The sequence below is a fragment of the Pollicipes pollicipes genome, unplaced genomic scaffold (assembly GCF_011947565.3).
Source record: "Pollicipes pollicipes isolate AB1234 unplaced genomic scaffold, Ppol_2.1 Scaffold_7262;HRSCAF=8765_pilon_pilon_pilon, whole genome shotgun sequence".
Taxonomy (NCBI): domain Eukaryota; kingdom Metazoa; phylum Arthropoda; class Thecostraca; order Pollicipedomorpha; family Pollicipedidae; genus Pollicipes; species Pollicipes pollicipes.
In genome coordinates this window covers 17,612,973-17,625,664 of record NW_023597055.1, presented here as the reverse complement: position 1 = coordinate 17,625,664, position 12,692 = coordinate 17,612,973, and the positions used below count along the sequence as shown (strand labels likewise).

General features: G+C 53.0%; 1 protein-coding gene across 1 annotated transcript; it reads left to right on the top strand.

The window, feature by feature from the left end:
- The first annotated feature begins 1,355 nt into the window (after positions 1-1,355).
- Positions 1,356-12,406, top strand: LOC119113514 (uncharacterized). Its single transcript, XM_037237817.1, has 7 exons — positions 1,356-1,367; positions 3,479-3,595; positions 4,348-4,490; positions 6,877-6,987; positions 7,852-8,018; positions 10,107-10,192; positions 10,417-12,406. The coding sequence occupies exons 1-7, from the start codon at positions 1,356-1,358 to the stop codon at positions 10,525-10,527; spliced, it is 747 nt and encodes a 248-aa protein (XP_037093712.1). The 3' UTR covers positions 10,528-12,406.
- Positions 12,407-12,692: the final 286 nt, after the last annotated feature.

Below are 12,692 nucleotides of genomic sequence, written 5' to 3'. Positions count from 1 at the left end.
CTAATAATTTGAGTGTTTGTGAATGAGCAATCCAACCTCCGTTAAGCGGGCACCGTCAAATCATTTGTCTAAATCCACACGACGGCATTACGCTATTTCTAAACAGCCCGCATACTTCACTGACAAGTTCCACCTTCATCAACAGCACCGTGGAACAGCCTTCCATCAAAGCAAAATAAATTACCACGAACGTGCGCTTGTCACGGCGCATGATAACTATCATCATCCGCAACAAACAAACAGGCATCCGCAGTCCTCGCACCAAATAACAACCATCTGCTTGTCAAACATCTGACATTTTTTAAACCCCACCCACCAGCAGCACATTCCACGTCGGAACGTGCGAGGAAGTTAGCTAGTCCCGCCCTCATGAAACGCTCGCTTTACAATATCCGCTCACCAGCCTCGGGTGCTTGAGCGCGTGTTGCTGCCGTCGTTGTGCAGGATGTGCCCCTCCCCACCAAGCCCCATGGTACCGATGCCAGCTGGGTATTGACCCGAAGTGCATGGGGTCGTGCGGGCAACACGAGCACACAAACGCTGACGTCATACGGAGAAATGTGGCCGTGACGGCGGCGGCGGCGACGGCAGCGCCCGTCCACAGGGACATGATGTTAATCTCGAGTCCTCACGCTCGGAGCTAGGGGGTCTTAATCAAGGTCAGTGTAGCATATCCGCGACGAAGTGCAGGCAGCCTGAACTTTGGTGGCTCACCGTCTTTGCGGACCAAAAATGCGGCATGCCCTGATCGTGTGGAAATTGTACCGGAGGTCCCCAAACTCGATGCCTGGCTTTGCCCATAACTCCCGTCGGCTTAGGAACACTCGGCACGATAAGCCTGTCTAGCTTTCCAGTTCCTCAGGGCGAAGCTTGCACTTTGTCCGTGGTGTGAGTACCGGCGATGAACGTCATCAGGCCCCAGTAGCGTTGTTCTGTTCACGGTCGCACGGCATGCACTTAAGGCTGGCTTAGCGTCACGTGACCTTTGTTCATGAGTGGTGGACGTAAAGCCGGACTGGTCAGGTGAGCGGTGCCCCTTTGATCAGGCTGGGTAGAGTATAGCCAACATAAACCCACCTCTGGCGCTCCGTCGTTTGCCTTCAATATGAAACTGGAAAAATAAAAATAAATTGTTTAAAAAAGTTAGATAAAGTTAAGGTTAAAAAGTTAAAAAAGTTACACAAATTGAAAAATATAGCCGAGGTTGGCTGGATAACATCGACAAATTTAAAATGCGTCGAGTTCAAGCTAAACATTCTTGGGACAGTCTTTGCTCCCATTGGCTCGAACTGGAAATGCAGCCCAAGCTAAATGGCCTGTACCCTTCAGTCGAAACCAGGGCATCTGTGGGCGCCATGGATGACAGGGTTTGTTCAGCTAATGGGCGAGCTCTTTATGGCTCTTGAACATGCTCTAGATATCGCTTGAGCAGAATCGGCTTCAAGTGCGATTCGACCCAGACTGAGCAACACATTTCCATTTTCAGTCGACTGAGATGTAGAGTTAGAGGTGTTTGCTTCGCGGAGTGTAGCAACAGACGAAAGCTTTAATAAAGTTGACATTAAAAGCATTGCGTGACATCTGTGGATGCACTGTTTGCTCACTGCATGGCCTTGATTGTGCGGTCACGGAAAAGACTAAGTAAACATAGGATGAAACGCTTCACAAAATATTATACGATAGCTCGGTATGTAAGCTCCAAGGTCACCAAAACGTGACTGACCACATACGAAATGTCAATGCAGCAGTCAAATACCTTTGAGATATGTGTACCAAATAAGGTTCGTTGTTTGTCTCTTAACATCATGGTAAAATACTTATGAAAAATGATATATCTGGGATGGTCTGTGCGAAAATTTGAGACATTTCTACTCATTTACTTTTGGTCAGTTTTCAGATTAGCTTTCAGACTCCTTCAAAAGGGAAAAATACACATGTGATGCACCCTTGCGTATTTCACCGCGTGATGATAGGGTTTGCATTTGTTGTGTTGGTGACAGTTCAGCACCTGCTTTTCTTTCCCCAAATACTTTTGGTGTACAACAACAAGAGTACAACAATCGGTTAATGCTGGGAGAGTGCTCATCGTGCGTTTCAGTGACAATTTACATAATGGTATGAAACAGTGGTTTTCCTGGAACCGCATTTTATCCTGAAGCACGCCAAGGAGCCGACAAAACAGCTCATCGGCGTGTGATAAACTCTGACCATGCTACGACAACACTAACCATCGATCCAAACCAAGTCGCCGTTGCAATCGCCCGAAGTCATTATGACACAGCACTATTTGTTGAATGGCGAACCAACGTCAGTCCACCATGAAGCCAACGCTGGCGTAATACGCTTAAATAGCCTGTAGCGGTATTCATCATCCCACTCCGGTCAAGAATAGAGGGCTAGTTGCAGCCGGGTCTATTATTGGCGTGAATTGGACTAACGTCAGTGGCGTTTACGCTCGGCTGAGACCGTTCTGAACGACCGTTGTGTCCATACCGTCCACTGCGTGCATTGCGCTCGTTGCGCTCACATTAGTCAGCTTTTGAATGTGGCTCAATATTTGCTGCAAGAGACGCGTTGTTAAGAAAAGGGACCATGACCTACCGATGCGGCACCATTTCCACGCAATTTATAAATATACAGTATCACTCGGTCATCGGAACGGGTATTGGCACAGGCAGATGTTCTTCATGTATATTCGTCAGAAATAGAGGACCTAAATGTTCGATTCTTTGAAGTATGACCCCTGCTGTGGCCATCACCTCATGTGAGTTGTTGGGTGATCAACAACAGCCCGGGAGAGGTTGCAGCTGCAATATCCTCCGGTGATTGCTGCATGCACAGCTGTACACGCTGTGTCTGCCCTGTTGCAGAATGCATTATGTTTGTTCATGTTCATCAGGTATGTGACAAAGATGCAATACAGAATTTCTTATCATTCATTCAATGCTGAAGACACGCGGAGATCATGGCTTCTAGTTGCATATGGTCTGTGGCGCCTTCTCCTGCTGACCTCACCTTCCAGCGTGTTCTTCACGGCTGTTGTAACGCTGGCCTGACATTTCGGTCTGTGACTGTGTCTGACTGGACTGTGTCTGCGACTGGACTGACTGTGTCATGTACGCCTGTTTGGCCGCTAACGTGACCTCTCAGCGCGTTCTGACCCTTTGCTTCGGCTCCGACCTGACCTCCCAGCGCGTCCTGATCCTCTGATTTGGCACCGACCTGATCTCTCAGCGCGTCCCCCTCCTGATCCTGCTCCGACCTGACCTCTCAGCGTGTTCTGTCTCCCCCTGATCCGGCTCCACCTGACCTCTCAGCGTGTTCTGTCTCCACCTGATCCGGCTCCACCTGACTTCTCAGCGCGTTCCCCCCCCCCCCACCCCCCTGATCCGGCTTCGACCTGACTTCTCAGCGCGCCTGCCCCCTTGATCCGGCTCCGACCTGACCTCTCAGCTTGACCCGGCGCCCTCCGTTTCAGCTCCCGAACGGCAAGCAGGCTTGGGAGGGGACGCTTGAGCCGGGCACCGGTGGCGAGGTGAAGGAGTACAAGTCCCTCGCCTCGGCTGCACACAAACGCTGGCTACGGAAAAACCAGGTCAGCACACCCGCCCAGGCAGCCCCAACTGCACAGGACCATATCTGGCGACCCAGTTTTTGTCTGTCTCTGGGTATGACCACGGCGTCTTGCACCTACTAAAAATGATCGTTTGAGTTTTGCGCGTCACCGACCGCCAAGGCCATTTCGAGACGGGATGGCTTCACAGGGCGCCATGTGCAATAAGGTGCTGATTGTGGCGGGGACCCGAACCACGGACCGCAAAGCCCAGAGGCGAGAACCCTAACACTACACCGCCATGGCCCCTGCCTGTACTAAACAAGCCCCACACCACGCAGCGTCAGTGACGTACAAGCAGCGTGTGGGCACCCGGGCGGCCTCTATTTTATGCTCTGTTCCAGTGTGAGTGGACGCACATGCATGGTGACGCCATGGCAGCCGCGTGGGTGACGCCATGAGGGCGACATGGGTGACGTCATGGGAGTTGCGTGGGTGGCGATATGACAGTAGCATTGGCCACGTCATGGGAGCCGCCTGGGTGACGCATGGCAGTCTCATGGGTGACGAAATGGGAGCCTCATGGGTGACGCCATGGAAGCTGCATGAATGACCCCATGAACGCATCACGGGCAACGCCATGGGAGCCGCATAGGTGACTCCACGGGAACATCATGTGTGACGCCATGTGAGCGTCATGGGTGACATCATGGGATTATCATGTGTGATGCCATGTGAGCCTCATGGGCGACGTCATGGAAGCCGCGTGGGTGACGCCTGACGCCGCCCGCCAGGTGGAGGACGTGGAGTCGTCGCTGCAGAAGGATGGCCAGGGAGGCTTCACGGCCTCCTCCGCGGCCAACATTGTGCTGTATGTCGGCCTGGGCATGGTAGCCGTTGGCCTCATCATCACCTTTGTCGGCCTCGGGGAGCGGGGGTGAGTACACGTGGAGGGCGTGCTAGGTAGGGGTAGCGGATGGTACAGGCGGCGACGGTTTCAGATACGGAAAGCGGGGGTAAAGGTGGGAGTGGGTGCCGACCTCGGAGCGGGGGTCAAGTCAGGTGCCAAACAGGAAGAGCGCGGAATAGGGAACAATGGATATATTAATTTGAGGGGAGGGATGGGCTGCAGTGGTCATGAGCCATGGAAAGGAGCCAGGCAGGCATGGAGTCGATATAGCCTGCCGTTGATACCAATGTTGGAGGTCTTGCTTCACATATCTTGATCCTCTGATACCACATATCGTAAATTTGCCCCCCGCATGTGAATGGTGCAGCTAAAAGGTTACCCTTCCACGTAGTGAAGTTGCGGGTGCAGGTGTCCTACATGCTGAAGAGCAGGCACCGGGTTCAGCGAAAGTTGACGCCAGTGTACCGCGGAGTGCGCACGGTCGGCACCTGAGGTGATTTCAAAAGGCAACACGAATGATTCAGCCGTGGCCAGCGAGGTAGCATGCAAGTATCAGTCTGCCTGTGACCTGTCTATCTGACGCGACCACAGGCCAGCAGCGGCGGTTTGGCCATGACTCGTAAGGCAGTCGCGTTCCGCGCGCACCAGCAGCAGCATCTGTCTGTTTTTCGATGCTGGGGGTCGCCGTCTAGCCGCCGGCCCGGTTCCCCCCTTTTGCACCGATCAGGATACTATCGTGTGTTACGACACGCACGACAATCGCGTCGTAACAGTGGACAGAACCGGCACATGCAACAGCAATATCTGACTGCTGGATGCCTCGCAGTAAACCGTACTGGGTCGTTTTTCTGAGCAAGGCTGTCCACGTAAACAACGTCGGGCGAAACAAGCCGATAAAGCCACCGTTGACACATGCGTGAGCTGCGCCGTTCCGCCGCGGCTTGTTTGCCGCGACCGGGCTCGACCGTTGTCCGACTTGACACGCCACGGGGGAGTGTAGAAGAACACCGTCGCGGCAGTGGCGTTTGACGCCCCGATCAATGCCTGCGACGTCACGGTGCGACCGGGGCAAATGGCATCTAGCATTGGCATTAAATGGCATGGCATTAAATGGCATGGCAAATGGCATCTAGGGCAAATGGCATCTAGGGCAAATGGCATCTAGGGCAAATGGCATCTAGGGCAAATGGCATTAACATCCACCTTCAATCGAACGGTGCGGGCCTGCCGGCCATAACAGCGACGGCGGGTGATTCAGAGTTATCGAGTGCGTTGTATAAGTCGGTGGCGTGATTGGTGCTGAGCCCATTCAGGGGTTAAAAGGTCAGATGACAGGATAACTGACGTGTTGGAAACAAATCGGGTTGACTTGGGAGCGCAGGCACTGTTGACGAACGGAGCAAGTTTCTGGATATGGTCCGAAAGCGTAACGCCGGTTGAATGGGTCGCGGACGGCGTAATCGCCGTGAGAAACTTCCCGCTGCCAGGGACGTTGTTTTGTGAAATCAGTTTGGGGGCTGAACACTGAAACATCATGCAACTTACCGCTAAATTCAGCCAACAAACGACTTTCACGCCGGATTTCGCCCATTTCCTTTTTGAAGTTGGCGGGCCTGAGCACAAGTGGGGGAGGGGGGGGGGGGGCTGGGGATTCAATCTGAATGGTAAACTACACCCCTGCTCGCGGCCAACCGACTTGATTGGAGTCGTTTAGAACCCGCAATATCTCAAGTTCCATTAGCACAACATTTTATTGCTGCATTCATGATGTTCTATCTGCCAAGGTCATTAATGGTTTTACTAACCAGGTGTTTCCGTTTCATTCGTTAATTGCGTTGGTAAATGGCTAATCAGTGCTCTTGTCCAGTTGCCCATCGCGTGGAGGGCTGTTGTCTAGCAGCTGACAGGTGTTGTGTGAGACATTGAATGCGTCGGTCCTATTGTTATTCTGGGGTCCATGCTGGTCCGGTGCCCGCGCCGCGCGTTCGGCAGTGTGCCCAGCAACGACTGATGCCACTGGCGAGTGTCCGCACCGATGCCACGTGTCTGTGCTGACGTCTTACGGTGCTGGTTACCAACGTCTTTTGGTACTGATGGCTGACACCTGTTGGGACTGGTGACTGACGTCTGTCAGTGTCAGTGACTGACGTCTTTTGGTGCTGGTGACTGACGTTTGTCGGGACTCCTTTTGGTGCTGGTGACTGACGCCTGCAGATGCTGATTACTGACACCTGTCGGGACTGGTGTCTGACGCCTGTCGGGGCTGGAGACTGACGCCCGTAGGTGCTGGTGGCTGGCGCTTGTCGGTGCTGATGACTCACGCCTGTCGGCACTGGTGATTGACGCTTGTTGGGACTGGTAACTGACACCTGTTGGTGCTGATTACTGACGCCTATCCCCCTCGTCTGGGCAGGTTTCAGACGGACGAGCTGAAGCTGATCGGCCCGAGCCTTATTGGCTCTGGCGTGCTCTTCTGCCTCCTCCGCATATTCTTCTGCACCATCGGCAGTTGTTCCTGCTGCAGGTCAGTGCAGTGCTAACATCGCCCCGCCGGTGCCGGCGCTGGCGCCGGTGCTGGTACCGGTGCTGGCGCTGGCGCCGGCGCTGGTGGTGCCTTCTTCTCCAGCTACCTAATCGCCACGAGGTAGGCCGACTGCCAGAGATGTTCTCCCGCTTGAGCAGCCTCCCGTTTCTGCCAGATTGCTTGCAGAGACGTCCGAGCAAGATGACCCGTCGCTCGCGCGGTGTATACATGCGTGGCTTGATAGTTCGGACCGCTTGCCTGCCGCCACAGATCCGTTGGTGACGCGCGTGTGCTTGGCAGACGGAATGACGCGCGGCGTATACACATGTGGCTTGACACTTCGGACCGCTTGCCTACCGCCACAGATTCCGTTCGTGACGCGCGTGAGCTTGCCTGCCACCACAGATCCGTTCGTGACGCGCGCGAGCTTGCCTGCCGCCACAGATCCGTTGGTGACGCGCGTGAGCTTGCCTGCCGCCACAGATCCGTTGGTGACGCGCGTGAGCTTGCCTGCCGCCACAGATCCTTTGGTGACGCGCGTGTGCTTGCCTGCCGGCACAGATCCGTTGGTGACGCGCGTGTGCTTGCCTGCCGCTACAGATCCGTTGGCGACGCTCGTCGGCTTGCCTGCCGCTACAGATCCGTTGGTGACGCGCGTGAGCTTGCCTGCCGCCACAGATCCGTTGGTGGCGCGTTTCGGCTTGCCTGCCGCTATAGATCCGTTGGTGACGCGCGTGAGCTTGCCTGCCGCCACAGATCCGTTGGTGACGCGCGTGAGCTTGCCTGCCGCTACAGATCCGTTGGTGACGCGCATGTGCTTGCCTGCCGCCACAGATCCGTTGGTGACGCGCGTGTGCTTGGCAGACGGAATGACGACCAGCGGAGCCTGATCACGCCGAAGCCGAGCCGCGTGCGGCGCTCCGCCGGCCCCGTGACGCGACCCTCGGCGCACCCCAACTTCATCAGCGACGGCGAGGAGGAGGAGGAGGCGCCCGGCGCCGGCAGCGGCGGCGGCGGACCTTCCGACCTTGGTAGGGCCCTCAAACCGACCTACCGGCCCAACCTAACCTAACCTAACCGAACCCAGTTTACTGAATGACCAGCCAGTTGGGCTACGGCCCCAGTTCTGACAGCGGAGGTGTGAGGCCCGCTGTAGCGCCATGGTGTCAGACTGCCGACCCCGCCTGGGCTCGCGGACCAGCGCAGACTGACGCGCCACCTATGCCAAGGGCACGGCGAGCCGAACGCGCTTAGTCGACGAGCCGCGTCTGATCGACGCGCCATCTATGATGCCCTCCGATCCGAGCTGGCGTGTATGAGCCGGCTTCCAGCTGGCGAGACATAGCTAAAGCAGCTATTCAGCCCAAACAAACAAAGACAAGAGAATACTGCCCCGCTTGGGCTTCTTACTCCGGGTTACTGTGCCGTAACAGTGATCCAAAGCTGGCATACAATTTTGCAAATTCGAGGTCAACGACGGTGTAACGCAGGGGCGTCACGTTAACTATTTCTACGGGCCTCAGCTTCCATTGAGCCCGACCCCTCCCCCTCCCTCTAGGAGTCATCTGGGCCTGCTCAATGCAGCTCTCAAGCGAGGTGATATCCTTAGCAGCTGAGCGTGCGGTAATGCCTCAATAGCGCACCCTGTTTCGCAAAACCTGCCCTGCTTAAAGCACGCTAGGATGCGGATGTTTCTTCGGATTTGTGTCACCGTATTTTGCCATTCGGAAAAAATTGAGGCCCACCCCAGAGCTTTGCTTTGCTTTTCAGTATTTGTATTCCATAGGTTATGTGGGAACGAATGGTGTAGCAATTTTGCAATGATCCTCTTGCATGGTCCGGAGTTTTTCAATATTTATTTCATTGTTGTTTGTGTTATTTTTTAATCGTCTACGAAAGCGATTTCTGAGGTTGCATTGGGTCGCCATCAACTTGTCAGAGTCCAGTAGTAAGCTCGAGAGGTGGGGGGACTCTTCATTCAGACTACGAAGCTAATACATTTTGTTAGATTTGCTCCAATTTGAGTCCGGCCTAAGAGGGTCCAGATCCACTCGAAACCCATAAATTTTATGAAAGGCTGATCTGATCCGGATATAATTCACTCAGAATAAACCAAAGGCTAATGCAGCCAGCGTCAAAAAAGCTGTTTGATGTAATACAGACATGAAGATTTAAACTAAAAGTTAAAGACTTGGTGAGAATATCGCTCAGTCTCAATACAGAGAAGCCCAGCTGTCAACTGTTTTGATTTCGGACTAAATATTGATTTTTCTTAGCTTAGCGTTTTGACAGTTGTCAATCCAAAGTCCTACCCGAATCGGAGCATTTACAGCCTTTACCCATCCAATCTGCATCGAAATGTCAGTGCATCGGATCGCAAGATCCATGAATTGATCCAGTCAGTTCCATTTCGTCCTCTATATCCAGCTGGACACGATCCTACACCCCTGAAGTAAGAAGGCCTTGGAGCACTACCATAAAGCTGACACCTGATCGCGTGTATTGGAAGATGCCGCAACTTTCTACTCATGTAGCTAATGAAACTGTCTGGCTGGGCTTTTAAAGGAGAGCAGATTTTGAACTGCCCGAAGAGGTACGTGTGAGCTCTAGCCTCCGAACATCGACGTTCAGCCTGCTCGGTTACATGCGCGCCTTGAATGAGGCCAGAACGACGGCAAGGCTTTCCCGCTTGCCGTGTTATGCCATTGACGCCATCACCGAAGCAAGCATTAATGCAATTATCCACTTGTATGTGTGTGCCATTTTAAAGCAACGTGCTGTCGTCCCCATCCCTGAACACGTCGAGCAGTCCAGCGTGTGTTTTACAAGCACGCTGTCGATGAAGACCTCTGTTGATCCGCATTGCCGTTAGCTCGGCTCGCCTTGTGGGGCGCTGTCTGCCTGCACGGCTGAAAAGTTATAATATTATGATAAGTTGTAATCGGATTAAAAGATGTAATTTCATTAAAAGTTGTAATTTCATTAAAAGCTGTAATTTCAGTAAAAGTTATAATATAATTAAAAGGAGCATTGCTAGGCTACCCAGTTGATTTGCTAGTGGCCTTGGACATTATGTATTGCTTTGTTGTCGCTATTTTTCCTTTGTGCTTTTGTCACAGATGAGATCAGCAATGTGCCTGTTCTGCCTCCCATTAAGGGAGGGAGGGGCACTCAGCACACCGGAGAGGTGCTTCTAGATCCCAAGGTAAGAGACGAAATGCACATATAGAACAGGCGACATTGAAGTTCGTCGCACTGTAGCATGCGCTATTTACCCGGCCTCGTTTTCAATTGCGTTGAATCTCTCAATACTGCTCGTTCTGAGCTTTTGCCGCCGACCTGACCGATGACCCCATGACCCCTCTTTCGGTGATACCATGCTCTGACCGTGACCTCCGTGACCCCTGTGACCCTGATCCGTGCCCGCAGGGCTTGGACCGGCCGCCGTCAGGAGGCAGCGTGATGGAGCCGCTGACACCCGCGCGGCGGCGGGATAGCACGTCCCAGATCGAGAACGAAATAGACGATATGATCAAGTGATCAGACTCGGTCGAGTATCGATTTTTATCTTTGCGCACGTGTTGTGAGAACCAATGGCCGTGGCCCGGCTTCGGATTGAGGATTATCGTGAGGACTATGCACCAGAGGAACTTGGAAGAGGGGAGCAAGGAGCCGGAATGGCGTGTCCTCGCGCGTGAACCGGCTGGAATCACCTGTGCTAGGGCTCTCGGCGCTCGTGACCTTCACCGCTAGCTGCGTGATGGATCTCTGGTGAAGCAGCGGGCGGTGCGTGACGTCAGTGGTGCGTGACGCCACTCATGGATCTCTGGTGGGGCAGCGAATGGCAGCGCTGGGGCGTGACGTCACGGGTATGTGACGTCGCAGGTGCGTGACGTCGCTGGTGCGTGACGTCACTGGTTCAAGCGCACCCTGCGATCAGCTGTTGGCCGTCGTTTCGATTTAGTCCGACCGCCTGAGGCTATAGCGGCGACTTGCGCGTCCGGAGCACGTGCGTTGACAACGCGACCCGGGACGACCAGTGAGCGCAACTGTTCGCTGACGCGATAGTTGTTTGTGGCGTAGCCACCGAAGGTGAAGCATTGGGTGATAACTTTTCCGTGGGTCTTAACTCTGGAACCAGAATGCAGAAGACGAGTTAGGCATCGATCTATGAATCTCACTTTCAGGACGGTTGCTTAGGAAGTGGAGCGGACCGACACTTCACCAGGATCACCGCCCTGAAATACGCTGTAGACGATTTGGTTGGGTATCAGGCTCGTATAGTTCAGTGTCATGACATTTATGTGAGACCGCTGACATGAAGGATGCCGGATAGATCATTGGTTGGATTGATAGCAATACCAACAATTGTTTTGTGCCTGCCGTTGAAGTGTAAATATTGACTACGGTATCTAACGATTTAGGCATTGCGAGCGGTAAGCATCTTGATACGTACCTTAAAAGAGACGGAGTTTTTTCTCAGGCTATTTCATTCCCAAATTGCTATTCAAAACGCGTTATTTTGTCCCTCTATTCCAATATGTTTTAGGTGTCAACAAACAACCGTATTGCAGTAACTAAGTTTTGCTTACCGCATGCCCTGCGCCGACCGTTAAGCTAACTTAGTGTGCACAGCTCACCAAAACAATTCAATTGCGTACCGTTGTTTAAGCGGGGTCTTGACTGTTAATGTCTAACCCGAACAACAAACCGATACCAAGCGAAAAGCTCAATGCGTGATACTAGGTTACCGATAAAATTCAAACGCTGCAGTTGGGCCACGGGATATCGCCACAAAGCCAACCACCACGAAGGCGTCCTCGCCAATACAAGAAACGATCGTCGGCGACGTCTCCCCCTCCCCCCCCCCCCCCCCCCCCGGTGAAAAACACCAGCCGTTGTACAGGTGACATACGAACGGCGTCTCGTGATATGTTTAAGAGTCCAGGACAACAACGTTCTGTTCAGACATGCGTCTACCGCCTTGCTTTTGGGGATCAGGCGTGCTGAGCCAATAGGCCGTTTACGATTCGGCTTAGCTGCAAAGTGCGTAGCATTCGTGAAGGTGCCTGCACTTGTTTGCTTCGAGGACACTGTCTAGTTGACGTGTTTTGCGTTTGTTTATGTGAATGTTGCGCCTGGAGTTTCAGCAATACGCCCTGCGACAGTTATCTCCCGGACATGCTGAGCGCGCTTATACCGCATTCTCGTCAGAAGGGTCGGCGCGTTTTAAGAATGCCTACTGCTGAACATTCCCATGGCAATATCTGTGATACCTCAACGTGTGTTGTTTGGATTTTGTGGTACCCGTGCGCTTCAGCTTCGGTACTGAACGTTCGAACCGCTCGTTACATCTGAGAATGGGGTATTGGAATGCCTTAATGCGAACCCTACCATTTACGCTATAATCACATGTATTCATGCATACTTAGCGGTTTTGTTCGTTCCGCAATAAATTGTTTGTTCTTCTCGTAAGTGCGCTAGATATTGACCGTTCTCTTGTTCATCAGACAGACAGACAAAACATTTTTCGTACTGCGTATACTGCAGTCTACGGCTTTGAGGTGCCCTTAAAAGGGTGGAGACCTGGTCAACAACAAATAACTCACTACCAGAGCACAGATGTTGTTGGTATTACCAGGGTAAATGCTGTACTTGGTGTAAACAGGAAAAGTCTACAGCTTCTGATTCTTCGACATTATGAA

What these genes read in the sequence shown, in the direction of transcription:
- LOC119113514 (XM_037237817.1), top strand. An exon ending in GCTGGCTACGGAAAAACCAG is followed by an intron (nt 3,596 to 4,347) that starts GTCAGCACACCC and finishes GCCGCCCGCCAG; the next exon opens with GTGGAGGACGTGGAGTCGTC. An exon ending in GGCAGTTGTTCCTGCTGCAG is followed by an intron (nt 6,988 to 7,851) that starts GTCAGTGCAGTG and finishes TGTGCTTGGCAG; the next exon opens with ACGGAATGACGACCAGCGGA.